General features: G+C 34.4%; 2 protein-coding genes across 5 annotated transcripts; one reads left to right on the top strand and one right to left on the bottom strand.

The window, feature by feature from the left end:
* The first annotated feature begins 5,759 nt into the window (after window positions 1-5,759).
* LOC115981747 (nuclear envelope-associated protein 2-like) lies at window positions 5,760-11,413 on the top strand. 4 transcript variants are annotated; one of them, XM_031104088.1, is made up of 6 exons: window positions 5,760-6,028; window positions 6,908-7,289; window positions 7,469-7,576; window positions 9,651-10,112; window positions 10,234-10,335; window positions 10,801-11,413. In XM_031104088.1, exons 2-6 carry the CDS (start codon window positions 7,041-7,043, stop codon window positions 10,966-10,968), a joined length of 1,089 nt encoding a protein of 362 aa, XP_030959948.1. In that variant the 5' UTR covers window positions 5,760-6,028; window positions 6,908-7,040; the 3' UTR covers window positions 10,969-11,413. The 4 variants fall into 4 exon arrangements, with proteins under 4 accessions (XP_030959948.1, XP_030959946.1, XP_030959949.1 ...); XM_031104086.1 differs by having other exon boundaries at window positions 5,760-5,964; window positions 10,801-11,261; XM_031104089.1 differs by lacking the exon at window positions 5,760-6,028 and adding an exon at window positions 6,078-6,306 and having other exon boundaries at window positions 10,801-11,261.
* A 1,006-nt stretch (window positions 11,414-12,419) lies between these two features.
* Window positions 12,420-15,326, bottom strand: LOC115982783 (uncharacterized threonine-rich GPI-anchored glycoprotein PJ4664.02-like). Its single transcript, XM_031105496.1, has 4 exons — window positions 15,116-15,326; window positions 13,322-14,782; window positions 13,072-13,207; window positions 12,420-12,971 (listed from the first exon to the last, which is right to left on the bottom strand). The coding sequence occupies exons 1-4, from the start codon at window positions 15,180-15,182 to the stop codon at window positions 12,788-12,790; spliced, it is 1,848 nt and encodes a 615-aa protein (XP_030961356.1). The 5' UTR covers window positions 15,183-15,326; the 3' UTR covers window positions 12,420-12,787.
* Window positions 15,327-17,135: the final 1,809 nt, after the last annotated feature.

The following is a 17,135-nucleotide window of genomic DNA, read 5'->3' as shown; positions in this document are numbered from 1 at the left end:
TCAAGGAGCAGTTGTCCCTCCTCAACCCCCTTAGCTCTGCCTTTGAATATGTTTCAAAATAATTCTGAAATTAAGAACTTACTTAAGTAAGGTTTAAATTTATGGGGTTTTTTTTATATACTTTTTAAAAATCTAACAAAAATCTACTAGCTAATATGATTTTTGGATTGAATGGTAGATTTACATAATAAGTATTTAAGGATATATAATCGAACGATAGATTTTTCAAAATACTAATTCTTTTTATAAATAAAATTCAATTTATGAAATTTGTTTTATGATAATTGCTTTTATCATTAGACCAAGGCTCCAATTAATTTTTGGTGTAAATGGGATTCGAATCCAAATCTCTTACTACGCAACAAATTTTTTTTTTACCAATTGAGCAATTTAATTAAAAGTTATATATAGAACAATATTTTTTTTTGCAGATAATTAGTAAGTAGGGGAGAGAGAAAGTGGATATGAGCGCCCCCCCCCCCCCCCCCAAAACACACACACACATATATAGGACACCATAAAGGATGTCATTATGAGAAGAGTATTACTTGAATCCCAATATTAAAATGTGATTTTAACAAAGGACTTAAACCTAACCCATTTTTGATAAAAAATGGACTAATTGAGAATACAAGTATTGGCCCATGTGTATCTCCCACTAACACCAATTGATTATATCAAGAAGAAAACAGTTGACTCAAATTATAATTAAAAAAAAAAAAAAAGTAGAAAAAGCTTAATAAACTTCTTTTTTTCGTTGAATAAGAGATTTGATGTTCAATCTCCATTTACACCAGAAACTGATTAATGTTTTGGTTTGATGATAAATAACTATTAGCAGGAGCGGATGTCATAAGTTGCAACTTTCTCTCTTTCAAAAAAAAAAAAAAACTTGAGTTTCTCAGATTCAAAGAGAGAGAGAGAGAGAGAGAGAGAGAGAGAGAAAAGAGCTTGAGTTTCTCATATAATAATATTGAGCGTATAGGCTGGTTACACTACGAGAGTATTTGGATTGAACTTATTTGCGTCTGCGTTTAGTTCACTCACCCTTTTTTTTTTTTTTTTTTTTCACGCATTTTAGAGGGGACAACTAGTACTGTTCACATACTAGTTGAGTACCGTTCACACGTTTTCTTTTTTTTAAATTGGATTTAGTCGCATGTTTTGACCTCTTCAACAGTAAATAGTGCACCATATACTGTTTATGGGACCCATAAACTTCACTTTTTAGCAATTTTTTCATTAAAAATGGGTTTCATGGTACTATTTACACATTTAAAAATTATTTTGTTACAGTGTTTTCAGTTTTCAGTTTTCAATTTTCAGTTTCAATAAAATAAGTTTTATCTAAACAGACCCTACATGTGGATGAATTTATATAGCAAAGTCAACAATGACGAAGTTTTTCATATATTATTCCGCGTAGCAGCATGTGCATGGATTAGCAAAGAAATTGGGCATCTGCAGATCCATTGTCTATAGTCTATGGAATTAATGGAGATGGTCTTATTTTTATACTATTTGATAACGACACCCTCACCATAAATCTCTGACAATAAGGGCTTATTAATTAGTTGAAGAAATTGAGTTTAATTAGCTCGTGAGCTGTGACTAGTTGTTGAGGGCATGCACAACAATAACGCTGCATGAACACCTAATAATAAATGTATGTAGACTTTTTACTTTGTTTACACACACACACACACACAAAAAAAAAAAAAAAAAAAAAGTATGTTAAAAACTCATGGTTCATTTTTATATGTGAGATATTAGTGCTTAATTAATGCCTGCATTTTGTATAGTATACATGTTTTTTTTTTTTTAAATTAAATTGCTAGTATTATATATACGTAATCTTTTTTTTTTGAGAAGAAAGAATATGCTACTTTATTTATCTAGAATTGGGAAAGTCCCTACTTAAAAAAGAAAATACATCAGGAGGAACGTACTCCATCTAAGCTTGAAAAAGAAGAGAAAATCTTGCTTTCTAGGATAAGGCATGAACTACAGTATTACCTTGTCTAACAACATGAAAGAAAGAAAAATTTGGAAAAGAGTTTTCATAAGACAAAATGTCTTTTATAATGTGACCACCCTGTGTAACTTCCATACCACCACTATGCAAAGACTTAATGATAGACTCAACGTCCCCCTCAATGATTACTTGGTGAAAACTTGTCTCGACAGTAAAATCCACTGCATGCCTTGCTGCTAGCAGCTCTAAAATCTCAACTAATGGAGGTTTCAAGATCTTCTCTGACATAGCAGCCATTACTTTGCCTTCTGACACACACACACACACATATATATATATATATATATATATATATATATAATCTAAATCCACCAATTAACTAATTCCAACATATGATCCTAAAATAGATCAATGAATAAAAGGTTGCTGACACTTCTTAATATTTTTAATATAGACATTTCCTTCTCTATTCAGTATAAGTATTGAATTATTTTAAAAAAATGGTGCTAAGTGCTAACACAAATTTTACGTATGTATACTTCTTTTCTTCCTTGAAAATTGAAAGAAGAACATGCTTGCTTCGTTTCCTCTAATATTCTAGCGGCTCTTTTCCTTTGCCAATTAAACCAAAGCAAATGAAATTGTTAGAGCATTAGCATTGGAGAATGCTAATGCCATATCTAAGAGAAATTTAGAATTTTAAGTCCTAAAACCATCTGCATTCGTGAATGCTAAACAGAAGTATTGCAAAATTTTTTGCAATACTGCTACAGTGCAATTCTAAACATAGAATTGCACTGTAGCAAGTATTGTAAAAAAATAATAATATTTTATCTCACTCTCTCTCCTCTGTCTCTCATCTCTCATCTCTGTCTCTCCAATCTCCATCACCGAACCTCATCTCTGTCTCTCCAATCTCCATCGCCGAACCCAGCAACTGCAACCCAGCACCATTTCACGCCATCCGCAACAGTCACCCGCAACCCAGCACCACAGAGCACAGCCACTCCATCGCTGAACCCAGATGGGCAAGAGCTTCAAATCCCAATCTTTCTCAATACTTGGAAACTTCCGCAAAAACTTGGAGTAAGTCTCAGAACTCCCCGCTGCACCCATCAACCACAACCTCTCACCATGAAGCTCCACCAACTGGCTCAACCTCGACACCACAAAAATCACACCACCACCCTCACTCGAATCATCATTGTCTTCGACCAAAGCCTTCAAATCCCCAAAGTTGACCACAACTCTCCCTCCTCGCTCATCCAAGCATTGCAGCTCACCCACTTCCTTCAACTTCAACCCCATCTTCTCTACACTCCCACCCCCATTCACAAACTCCGAAATCTCATTCCCTATACAAATCACACTCAACCCACTTAACTCACTCGGCAAAACATTTTCTCCTCCATTCTTCACGCGCTCCGTAAAACTCCGAAGTGCGTCCATCGCACAAACCCCAAGCAATAACAGGTTCCTCTTCCCGCTCTTTCCCACCAAAACCTCCGCAATTCTTCTCGAATTCTCGTCTTCCATACCCGGAAACCCGAAACTGCTACGTCGTTGTGTCAAATCCGAGTCGGTCAAGTTACAGAGAAAAACCGGCGGGCATCGGGTTCGGGCGAAGCGCGAAACCGGCGGGTGAATAATCGCGAGCTTAATATCGGTGCTCCGAAAACCCGCTTCGCCGAATACCCAGCTGACAATCAGGTCATCGAGAATCGACAAAATGAAGTGCTTGAGCTCGACTTTCAAGAGCGACGTCGTTTGCTACTGCTGCTGCTGCTGAGTTTGGCTCTGAATTTATTGAGAAAAGAAAAAATTTTGATATATATTATTTTATTTTATAAATATATTATTTTAATAAGTAAAAGAGGGAAATAGAAGTTTGGGATGTGAAGGTATTGTAAAATAAGATGGTATAATGATAAAGTTAGTTTTTAGAATGGTAAAATAGAGTAGCATTAGCATTTTCCAATGCTAATGCTCTTAGGTATGTATGTGCATTTAAAATAAACATTTGTTTTATTCTATCTTCTAATTTTGTCCACTCAACGGCTTTCAAATTTGATCCAATAGGAGGATGACAAATCGACAATTGATAATGACTTGACAAGTTGACATCCTAATCATATAGTTGTAATGATTTTAAGCAACTTGTAGTCATCCACTAATAAATATCATAACATTTTTTTTATTAAAAATGTAATCGAAGTGGTAATCTTATTAATTATTTTCCTGCTAAATTTTTATAATTCATTATATACAATGGAATTATTATACACTAAGTTGTCATGAAAATCGTTTTATTATACTACCACATATTAATAAATACATCTAACCATCAATATCATGAAATATATTAACATTTGTAAAAAATTTCTTATTCAAAATGACTTGGTTAAAATACGTATTGGATCCTTAAATTTTGGTTTAAATTCTATTTCCTTCACTCAAGCTTATAAATTTGCAATTTAGTCATTAAAAGCATTAAATAATCAATTTAGTCGTCAAGTGGTACTCGGTCAAGTCTAGTGACCTTCAACTCAGGGGTTCTAGCACCCTTGCATAAACAATTACCCAGCAAAAAAAAAAAAAAAAAAAAAAAAGTTAACAAAAATAGATGAAAGGATAAACTTGATAACTTTACAAATATTTATGCTAGAGATGTCCAAACTTATTGTAGGTTCATGTACATAAAGTAAGCAAACTAATCTTAAGATACTTTAGGATTCTCTAATATATAAACTATGTATTAGGTTTGTTGTAGTAGATAAAAGCCGTTTGGTCGAATCATGTTAATTTTTTGATTATGCTTATTATTATTATTTTTTTTTCTCTTCCAATCACTTAATTACTCAACAATTTTAGCAATTTCAATAATATTTTTAATAATTTATTTTATAACTTATTGAGAGTCAAGTTGAAAGTAGCACAACATCTTTACATACCAAAAGCCTTATAGCTCGATTTACATCTTTTTATGTTTCTAATAAAAACGAACATGCTTCAAATCCTTCTTCTCATTCCATTGTAATAATAAAATAAAAAAATCACCAACTTAAAATTTTTGTGTCTAAAGTTTTTTATTCTTATTTTTTAAAATTCTATTAAAACAAACAAAGCCCAATAAGGTAACAAAAGACAAAGGCACTAAATCAAAGGCCCATCACAGAATCCGAGCCTCAACCCAATCAATCAAATCCCGCCACTATGGTCCCAAAATATAAAGTCGTACGGTCATCACTCAACCACGCGTCCAAACCCCATTGGCCAACCCCCAAAATTTGGATTTGCCGCGCTGAGACTCAAAACGAATCAAAATCCAAAATAGCCTCGGAACTTGTCAGACTCACAAACCCAAGACTCGGACACTCCGAACCTAAAACCTCGCTGTCTCCGAGCAAAGACATGTCGCTGAAACACTGGGAACTCTCACACTAAAGACAAAACTAGATACACTTAAATAATAATTAAACCAAAAAAATAAAAACCCAGTTTTTATTTTATAGAAACTGAAATTTTTTTTTTTTTATAGAAAGTATTGTAAGTAAAATTAAAAATTAGTTGAAATTTTTTTTTATCTTAAGTATGGTAGATAAAATTAAAAATTAATTAAAATAGTACAATAAAATTTCTAAGTAGTATCAAAATATGTAATGAAGTTATGAATAATAGCAAAAATAAAAACTCAATTTTTAATTTTTATAACTAATAATAAATATTTAATAAATAAAACACCAAAATTAACGGTGTGTGAGTAATATTAGTTGGTAAATAGGTAGTATTAGAAATACAAATGGGAGACAACTACTAGTCTACCGGTGATTGGTCTTTCCATTTCTGGATCGTGTGATGAGAAGCATGAGAGCCTGAATCTGCGCCTTTTGATTATATGACTATCAGACTATCGTTATTTTAGCGTTTTTGTCAACCTCAACAAACAGCTAGAAGAAGTAGATGAAAATTTGAAGACAGAGAGAATATAGGTAAGCTCAAGTCATTTTCTGGCTTTGAATGATGTTTCTAGAAATGGGTTCTGCTCAAAATCTGGTATCTCTCTCTCTCTCTCTCTCACACACACACACACACACACACACACACAGTCTCTGTGTGTGTGCCTATTTTGATTGATTGATTTTTTTTTAATTAATTAAGGTGGTTGGTTTTGTTAAGCAACATGTTGCTTGTGAAATCATGGTGTCCTTCATGTGTAGGACTGGTAACGTAAGAGAGACAAAGACGACGTTTTCTTATGTTTTGGTCTTAGATCAGCTTTTTAAATCTTTTTCTTGGAGTTAAAAATTTCCTGAGAAAATTTGCAGAGGAGGGTTAGTTTTTATATCAGCTTCAAAGTTTGAATTTTTTTTTTTTTTTTTCTTTTTGGTTAATTTCAAATCTGAGAATCTGAGATTACCCATTTAGTTTAGTGTCTTTTATTTCTCTAAAAGCTTGTGCCTTTGTTGTTGTTGTCTTTCTAACTATAAGTTATTAGGTGAGGTTGACAGGCCTTTGGAGTTTGGAGCGAGTCTCTCTCTAACACTTTCTATTTGTTTCTCTCTCTCTCTCTCTCTCGCTCTCAATAAAAGTTGAGGTGGAGCTCTGCATGTATGTGCTTATTATATGTGCCAGAAAAAATTGGTGACCTTTATTTTTTTAGTTTTTTTGGATTAGATTTTCTCAAGAAAATGGGTGATTGAAATTTCATTAGGCTAGTTTCCAAGAGAAAGTGATACAATAGTTTTGAAAATGAAAACCGCTTTGAATTGACTTTAAATTTGAATTTTGTACATAAACTTTGTCAAATCCTTTTCAGTACTTTCCAAGTTACCGTTTCTTTAAGCTTTCATTTATTTCTCAGTGAATTTTTTAAATACCCATTTCTTGGAGACCTCTCAAAATTTAATGCACAACTAATATTTTCACATGCAGAGGTGTGAAAGATAATTAGCTTGTACTTGAAGGGCCACAGACTTGATTCAGTGCATGCTCAGAATACCAGATCTTTCGCAACAAAAAGTCACAGCCAGAGTCACAGCTTGTTGAAAAGGAGCTTATAATTCTCATGTCAATTGTGGAGAAACCATCTTCGTCTGTGGCGGCGGCGGCGGAGGCGGCCGTGGTGTCATCATCGTCGCCGGTTTCATCATCAGCTGCATCAGCTAGAGATATTGATCCTCTGTTAAAGGACTTGAATGAGAAGAAGCAGAGTTTCCGGCGGAACGTGGTGTCATTGGCGGCGGAGTTGAAGGAGGTTCGGAGCCGGTTGGCATCTCAGGAGCAATCATATGTTAAAGAGTCTCTAACAAGACAGGCATGTGATTTTGTAACTCTTTGTTCTTTTTGTTAGCATTGAATATGATAATGGTTTGGAACTTTGAGAGTCAATAATCATTACTCTTTTTGGGAGTTTTTGTTAAGTGGGGTCATATGGGGTTTGAAGTTGTTTTGTTGGGATTGAGTGATTTTTTTTTGGTGGGTTTGTTTCAATAGGAAGCTGAGACAAAAGCTAGGAACATGGAGGAAGAGATTGGTACATTGCAGAAGAGATTGGAAGAGAGGAATGCACAGCTACAAGCTTCAGCAACTACTGCTGAGAAGGTCCCACTCATATTCTATTCTTTTTAATTTTGTGGTTAGTTGATTTAAAATGATTTAGCTTTTTGGTGGATGCCTTGAACTTAGGTCATCATTCACTAATTATGGTCATTTTTGCTTTTCTTGCTTGAGTTGATCTTGCGCATTATTTATTTGGTTTTTATTATTTTGCTGCTTTGAAGTAATCACATAAGCCACACTTATTATGCGCATCTATTTGGGATGCTTTTTTATTTTTTCCTGTTTGTTTTGTGGCGGACCCATTGGAGGAAAGGTGACCAAGTCACCAAGTGTTATTGATTTTATATTACTGTTTTCCTTTATCTGTAGCTACTAGCTGGGATGATTTAAGACGTTTTTGTCGGTATGGATGAGATATAGATGTGAACATAAGGAAAATGAGGAAATTTCATAAATCAAACTTCAAACTCATCATAATTATTTTTTTAAATTCAAATTTGAATTATGAATGTGACACTTTGGTGATACATGTGCTGGAGACCCATTTCTTAGTGAAAACTTGTATAGATAAGCAGACTGAAATTTAATGAAACTAGTTTAACCCGCCCTTATAAAGTTGATGGTCAATCATTTGCTTGTATATTTGCTTTCATGGCTATATTTGATTTTCCACGAAGACGTGTACTGAAGCAACAAAAGTATTGGTGATGGTTTCATACTAAATATATTTGCCATTTCCCCCTGCATGTTACATTGTTTCTGCCGAGCAAATTGTGGATGATGAATTTATCTGACATTGGTTATTAATTTTGGAATTTATCAAAGCAAAAATTACTAGCATTTATCTGCAACTCACTTGATAAATTAGCAAACATTGTTTCTTAAGTAAAAAAAGATCAAATTCTGCCCTTAATTTGGAATATTGCTATAACTGAGCAAGCCCTTAGAGAAAAAGTTCATATGAACTTTAGCCTTTTGAAATGTGGTATGCCTTTCTACTGCAAAAGAAAAATTGAAAAACTTACGGGTTATGCAGCAGTTTTGACAACTGAAATTATTACGTTGTGGATGTGTGTTAAACATTCTCTGTTATTTATTACATAATTATTAAAGTGTGCTATATAAATGTGTAATGTTATGCCATGGTATGGCCTAAATAGAAAAGCTAAAAGTATTATTATTTAATGAGCTCCAGAGAAGGTTCTGCATTTCAAACCCTAAATTAAGTAATGCTACTGAAAGGCTAGTAAATGGTAAAAGTCATAATTCATAAATGAATGATGTAACAATTTTTATTAGTCTTTGTGTTTGAACAAGTTATGTATCACTTTTTATGTTTTTCAGGAAATGGTTTAATTTGCTACAAAAGAGCCTTATGTTTTAAATCCTTCCAGGCATCCACTCTTATTTAGATATGATTTATGTTAGAGAAATGCTATGTCCATAATATTTTCACAACAAATTTTAAGTGGTGGGTTGCTATAGGTGGGCAAAAAAGTAATTTAAGTTGTAGATTCAAATTAGAACCAATAACTACTTACCACCTATGATTTGTTGTGACAATGTTGTGGACGTAGCACTTCTTTTTATGTTATGACTTCAAGTTGAATGTGGGCTGGCTACATGGTTGTGACAAAAATGGCTAGGATTTTTATTATTGAACCAAAAAAAAAAAAAAAAAAGGCTAAGCTTTCTGTAGTGGAAGTGAAAAATATATCTTTATGTGAAAACCTTGTCCTAGTTGCTACCAAAATTATTTAGCATTTTCTGATCATGCACATTTCATGTCATATTTCATCCTGTAACTTGAACAAATTTGGCAAATATTTAAAACTAGATGTCTTCCACTTAATAAGGTTGTGGGACCTTATCTGCCAGTTGGTTTGTTGTATTGCCGAGCATATTTAAGGGCATTTATTTTCTAATGATCCAATTATGTTAGTATTTATTTATTCAATTATTATGCAATTTCATTAATTATATTTAAATATCTTTAGCAACAGTTATTGCTTTGCAATATAATCATATTCAATTCATTATGTATTCTAGTTTGATCTTGGTTGTCTCCCATCATTTGTGATTCAATAATCCTAATTGTAAGTTTTTAATGGGACAGTACCTTAAGGACTTGGATGATCTTAGATCACAGCTTTCAGCCACTCGAGCAACTGCAGATGCAAGCGCTGAATCAGCTGAATCAGCTCAGCTCCAGTGTTTAGCACTTATAAAGGAATTAGATGAGAAGAATAGTTCACTAAAAGCACATGAGGATCGCATAAGTAGGTTAGGAGATCAATTAGATAATCTGCAGAGGGATCTTCAAGCAAGGGAATCTTCCCAAAAGCAACTTAAAGATGATGTTTTGAGAATTGAACATGATATTATGCAAGCTATTTCGAAAGCTGGAGCAAGCAAGGATTGTGAACTGAGGAAATTATTAGATGAAGTATCTCCCAAGAATTTTGATAAAATTAATAAGCTTTTGGTTGTTAAGGATGAAGAAATAGCAAAACTGAAGGATGAAATCAAGATAATGTCTGCTCATTGGAAACACAAGACCAAGGAATTGGAGTCACAGGTACATTCACCTTCAGTTGCCTCTATAATACTTGTTCATTTGTTCACAATCTTAGTGCTACACTTCTTTAAGGTTAACATTTCTTGTTTGTTTATGCAATTAAACCTGTTTTGAAAAACAGTTAGAGAAGCAACGTCGAGCTGACCAGGAACTGAAAAAGAGGGTGTTGAAATTAGAATTCTGCCTCCAGGAATCTCGTTCCCAGACCCGAAAGCTCCAAAGGGTAATGTTTAACTCTTCATCATTCTATGGTTTGTGATTCACAAACCTTATGCATGCAAGTTAATTTTGTGCCTGTTTACAGAAAACATAGGTTTCCCATCAACAAGATGAACCACACCCTTTTTAGGGTGGCTCCCCTTTTCTAACAATGGGCTACTCAGGTCAGGTCCTAGTCAACTAAATGGTCCTCCCCATTATGGTTTAAGTGGCCTCTGATATGCTATTCCTTGTAGAAAGGCCCATGGTGGAATGCAACAGCCTTATTTTACCCTGATGATAGAGACCACTTTCAATAGGCCAGCTCATCAATATCTAGTTTTGAGTAATTTAAAAACATTCAACCTACTTGAACTCCATAAATAATGGTCACTTCCATAAATTTGAGATTCCCATATTCCTTTCCTAGTCCTCTTGGCTTACTCACATATCCAATTCAATCACCAATGTCTACTTCTTTCATCAACAGATGGGAGAGCGAAGGGACAAAGCCCTAAAAGAACTCAGAGATCTGTTGGCAGCAAAACAACAAAGTGCAGCTATGGGTGCTGAAAAACAAAATTTCTGGGAATCTTCTGGCTTCAAGATTGTTGTTTCCATGTCAATGGTGATCTTGGTGGTCTTTTCAAAGAGATGAAAGCAATGTGTTATCTAGTTCATGTGTATAAAGTATCTGATACCTTTTGTAGCTGTGAAGTTTAGGGAAAGTTGCAGAGGACATTTTCCTTGTAGAAATGCGCATTGTAGAGTTTCTCTTTCTTATGTAGTTTTAGCTGAGAATATGCCTATTTTGCCGTGTTTCTTTTATGTTGAATTAGTTGTGCCATGAATTGAATCTATGTATGGCATTGTCATATTTGAGGGATTCATCATGTACTCTGACTAGACATGCTATATTAGTTTTTCTTTTAGTGGTTCATTAGCTGCCAAGCATGATAATGACCGACTGCTTGCAATTCTGGCCAGTTCTTGCAGGGTGGTTGAATTCTTGTTTTTTAAAATATCAACAATTAAACAATTTGCTTAATTTTGACAATGGTGGATTATGTTGGTAATGGAATCTTAAATCTGTTGGAGCTTCAGTTGGTGATGAGTTTCATGGATCATTTTATTGCCAAAAGTCAAAATATTTCATTAGTATGATTGGCATCCGATGCATGAGAGATCGGAGAAATTTTCTTAAAAACAGTCAGTGCACATGGCTCGCACTGCTTTGGTTTTTTACTTTATATCATTTTGTCTTGGACAACTATGATGTCCTTTTGGACTAATTTGTGTTATGTTCATTTATTCCTTCTACACTAGTTTTTGATAGATTGTTATGCCTAACAACACGTGGAAATGAAATAACATCTTAAAGGTGGGCTTGCTGTTTAAACGGTTTATTCCAAATATGAAAGGCTGATTTGATGAAAAGCAGTCAATTAAATCCTATAATTGTATATGCTCCTTTTGTAAAAAAGAAAAAGAAAAGAAAAAAGATAAGGATGGGCTCATGGGTTCAAAAGTCATTAGAAGTCTAGACTCTTAGATGCTTACTTAATATCATTCATAGTAGTGTAATAAAATTTTATGTTGACTATTAACTTACCACAATTCTTCTACTTTTTTGGGCTTGAGACCGGTTGTGAATAAAATAATAACACTAAACACAGACAAAGGCGGAGGCCTAAGTAACTTATCAATTAAAAAAAAAGTTTATGCTAGCATAAAAACTTGTGGCACATTGCATCCCAAGAATAATTGAAGGGCTCTAATCTGTTCAACAATATTACACAAAGATATATACAACTCTAGCTAATAGATGGTCTAAAATAGTTTTAGGTTCCTTTGAAAATTTTTCCTTTCAAAAATTTTGCCATCTAAATGATAGCTTTCCATGCTATGCTATTGGCCAAATTTAAAACCGAACATTTATATCCTATTGATGTAAGCCATTTAAATTCTGTAAAATGTTGAAACATGACCTTATCTTAAAAATTTATTAACCAGTGGACACACTTGATCTGTAAAGTAATTTGAATGAACTGCTGTTAGATCTAGTGAAATTAACTGTAAACAATAAAAACTAAATTAGATCCACGCGACTCAAGTAATTTTTAGAGCACTTTGGTTATTCAATTTGTCTGAAAATCACCTACACACAAAAACTACAATCTCCACAAATCCTAACATATATACAGGATCGAGAGTTCCTAGTATACATCCTACTTCATCAACTGAATATATGGAACATGTGATTATGTTTCAATTAGAAATTTGAGATTCAGCAGCAAACATGTTTGGATCCCAGGTAAGATCATGCAGGCCAGTGAATATTATAGCAGGATGTAGGTGTTCTAGTTCTGCCTTGTTAAACTAACCTCTAATTCCTTTTCTGCAAACATGGATTTGTACACAGCTTGAACAGCCAGAACTCTGAACGGTAGAGTCATCATTGCGCAGAAGTAGCAACTCTACATGTCCAGAACTATCTTTCCAGTTACAAAGGATGTTGCCAGAATGATGCAGCCAATAAAGGGCTGTAAACCATATGAAAAGGACGTTGTTGTGTTTGCAGCAGGAGGGTTTCCAAACCCGAAAACTGTGGTACCGGAGGCTGGGTTGCTTGTATTCAACACTGAAGGTGGAGTACCAGAGCTGCAAGTAGAGATAATAAAACAGAAACACCTAAAAGGTTATTCTTTCAGTGTTAGTAGTAATGAAAAGTTTCCATAAACATGAGATCATAACACATTACCCTGATACACCTGTATCTGGTGGTGATGATGTTGTTGGTGTTGGTGTTGGAGTTGTTGTTACCGTTGGTGTTGGAGTTGCTGTTGCTGCTGGTGATGATGATGTTGATGATGATGGGAAAATGCAAGAACCGGTGCCTATTAACAAATTCAAATTGGTTTCAGATATGATTTCATTTTGTGAAACATATGTCAAAAAAGTTTTACAAGAAACAAAAAAGATCAAATGATCAATGGAACTGATGATTTTACTTGGATTTGAATTAACTATCACAGCTGCCCCTCCAAAGTCACAGCTAGTTGGCACTGGATTCTTTTGATAATAGCTGTTGAATGCGAATGAGGCATGGTTTTGAAGTGTATTTGGATTGTAACAACTTCCACTCTGCTGGATTTGTGAGCAGTCTGCACCTCCCATTCCACATGCATAGTCCAGTGCTGATTGAAGTGCTGTCTCCAATGCTCCATTCTTGGCGATACACCAGCTTTGTCCTGGAATTGCTGGAGCAGTTGTTGTTACAGGAGGTGCTACCGGGTTTGTCACGGGGGTAGTTACTGGAACAGCTCCTGATGGGGCTGGATAAGTTGTTACAGGATTAGTTATTGGTGGTGACACCGGGACCGTGCTAGGCGTTGTTACTGGATTGGTGATTGGTACAGGTGGATATTCAGGATTTGTTGAGGGTACCGTGACGGGTGTGGTGGAGGGAACTGTTAATGGTGGAACACCAGGATTGTTTGGTGTAATTGTGACAGGGTTAGTAGTTGGAACTGTGACAACGGTTGGAGGATTATCTGGAGAGGGGGTGACTGGTGTTGTCGATATTGGAGTTGTGGGAAAGGTTGTAGTTGGTGGGAATGTGTCATGTAAAGTTGTTTTGAGGTTGGTTTTGCTTAGGAGTTCCCTGCGGTGAGACAGAAAGATCTGTTCCTCTTCCCTTTTGAGCTCCTTCTGTGCAAAATCTTCCATGAATGGTACTTCTGCATATAATCCAACTACCTGTTCTCTAATCTGAGTGTTGTTTTCTAAAAACTTCGAGACCTTAACAGTGAATTGGGCTACTTCGGTTGCACTAGGAACAGCAGGGCTCTTAATTGTTACAACCATTGGAACATCAGGGAGAAAAGAACTGGCAAGGGTGACTCTTTCAATCATAGACTGAACAAACTGATCTCCCATGCTTAATTGTCCATCTATACCAGCTTCAACAATGACATATGACCTCACCTTCTTGATAAAACCAAAAATCCTTTGCAGGTCTCGTTCATGTGCTCTATTCAAATTCTCTAAGATTGACAATGGGAATGCTACTGAGACTCTTACTTCACTTTCTAGATGAAGGGTACTGAGGACTGAATGGATTGATTTTAAGGTTGACAAAACCACTGGTAGTGGAATTTGTCCTGAATAGTCTTTGCCACCCCTAATTATGATGCTATGAATGTTGACATGTGGAAGAAAGTTCACAACATGGGTTTTCAGCCATGAAATAACAGATGACTTGGAATTAACAGAACTTCCAACTAGACATTTACTTAAGTAAAGATCAACAGATACACCAGAGTCAGATAGAGAACTCAAAACCTTATGGTCTGCTGCAAAAACCCGAATCTGAGACAAGGTGACCTTGTTTTGCTTCAGGAATGATATAGTTCTGGTAGGTGATGAAGTTGCAGTTGCTCTTGCTTTACAGGAGAAACCTACTAGAGTTCCTATAAAGAGGGAAATAAGACACTCAAAATATGACACTGATAAACCAATATAGCAACAAGAAATTAATCAGAAGGAATAATATTATATATGCAGCATCACAAAAGGCTAATTTGAACAAAATTGAGATTACTAATTTTGTGATCAAACTTTGGGTTCTTAGTACGGTAAGCTAGTTTCACAAATCCCCAGCAATTGTTAACTTATTCTAGAAACCAAAAGCAAACTCAGAAAAAGAAAAAGGTCATAGAAAATGGGACTACGTTTTCTTGGATTATTTCCACAGCAAACTGCAAGAAAGAAATACTGGTTTTTGAGTAATAGTAGTTACTTACCAGAAGAGCATATAGTAAAGAGTGACAGGAAGAGAATGAAGAGGCATTTTGATGCTCCTTTAGCCATATTAGTGAGATGTGTTTCTGGTTACTAGAAAGAGACCCAATTGGATTTTTATTGAGAAGCATATAATGGCAGAGTTTTAAGGACAATGCACATAGAAGTGGAATAAAAGCCGTTAGAGAGAGTGAAGGGAAAAAGTATAGTAGATAAAGGTAAAAAGAGAGAACAGATAAAAGTGTTAAAAGAAAGATAGCCATGTTGTAATGACAAAGAAAAGATGTTACTTTGTCATGAAGGATGGGTTGGAAATATTCTGTCTAATAATATTACAGTGTAAAGAATCAAGTCCAACTATGCTTTCTGTGCTTCTTTATCTTTCCCAAAGCCATAAGCTCAAAATCAAAAGCAGCCTGACTAGGCAAATGACAAACCATATGCACATGCGTGTACAAACAAATGCACTACAGTAAGGGTTTATATTGCATATTGCCTTGTCTTTTAGCCATGTTTTGGTTTCAGGGATTAGTGATAGTATAGGCATCTTAAAAAAGGAAGAACATCAAAGTTTTAAACCAAAAAAATCCCACATGGTCACATAGATATTCTCTATGTCTGTCTTATATTTGTCAGTATATTATCAGACAATGAATATTAGAAGTTACTATTTCTGAACAAGAAAAAGAAAAAGAAAAATCACATTTTAAAGATGACCCAAAAGCTTGAGGCAGTAACTATTGGATTAACCTTGCACGATTATATTATTGCAAAGAATTTATTGCCTTATCTTTATGGATCTACAGATTGACAAAGGAAATTTCTGATAACACAAAAGTTGGCTTAACTCATACGCTGAGCTTATTTTCAACTTATTTAGTTTATTTAGCTTATGTATAACTTTTCAAACTCCTATTTTTTAGGTATCACGGAACTTTTGTCCAAGTTATTTTTTTAAGGTAAAAGTTAATGGATGCTCTAAGAGTATATAGGAAAGTTTTTATGAAAAAAAAAAAAATCAGTTAATATTTTGACAACTTTTTATTTTGTATATCAAAATTTTTTAACAAGAAAAATGTTAATGAATGTCATAAGAGCATTGGTTTAGAAACTATTTTTAGAAACATTTTATCAAAAAATGATAAAGCAATTATTTTTTCTGATAGTTTTTTTATATTTTTCTTGAAAGTAAGGTTGAAAGTGGGGCACCCTTTGGACTATCCTAGGAGGACAAAGATTAGAAGTTGGTTGGATAATGTCAAAGAGGATAACAAAGTCAATTGGGCTTAGCTAAGCAAAAACCATTACAAGAACTAATTAATTTCAACTTTGCAGGTGGAAAAAGGTGTTCCGGGTATTAGGCCTCAAATTCATTTTACTTTCCGCATGCCTTCTTTGATAAGTTTGTTTTTTTGTTTTAGATGGAGTTCGGGAAGCCTTACATAAGTTGTAGTTTGTAGAAAACAAACAATATTCCATAACAAGGCACATCATCGCTGTTAAATCACAGATCTAGTCGTGCTAATGGACATTATCATGACCTTAAGTCCTTGACAGACCATGTAAATTATTATTATTATTATGTTTTTTGGTGGGGTTGTGGGGATTATTATCTTGAATAAATTTCCGAGCAAAAACTTGTCCTTCTTACTTCTTTTTATATCCACCATAATTCCATTTCTTTTAGTGAAAAAAGTGTCAATCACAGAAGAAGAGTTAAATCAGGGTTCAAGGAGATACTTGGATAAAAATGGGCATTTGTCCCTAATTTATAAATTATGTAGCAAAATGTGCCTGTTTTAAAATTATTTAGTAAAATGTCATTGTTTTTAAAACTCGATTTTAACAAAATTGGGTTACAGATGGAACTCGATATTGCTAATGTCGAGTTTCACTTAAAAATATACACATAAATCAATTTTAAGGATATCAAGTTTTACACAAAACTCAATTTTATTAAAAAATATGGACATTTTACTAAGTAATTTGACATTTTACCACATAGTTGGTAAATTATGGGAA

Source organism: Quercus lobata, chromosome 3, assembly GCF_001633185.2.
Source record: "Quercus lobata isolate SW786 chromosome 3, ValleyOak3.0 Primary Assembly, whole genome shotgun sequence".
Classification (NCBI taxonomy): domain Eukaryota; kingdom Viridiplantae; phylum Streptophyta; class Magnoliopsida; order Fagales; family Fagaceae; genus Quercus; species Quercus lobata.
Note: the sequence above shows the minus strand (reverse complement) of the source record. Positions and strands in the feature narration are given on the sequence as shown.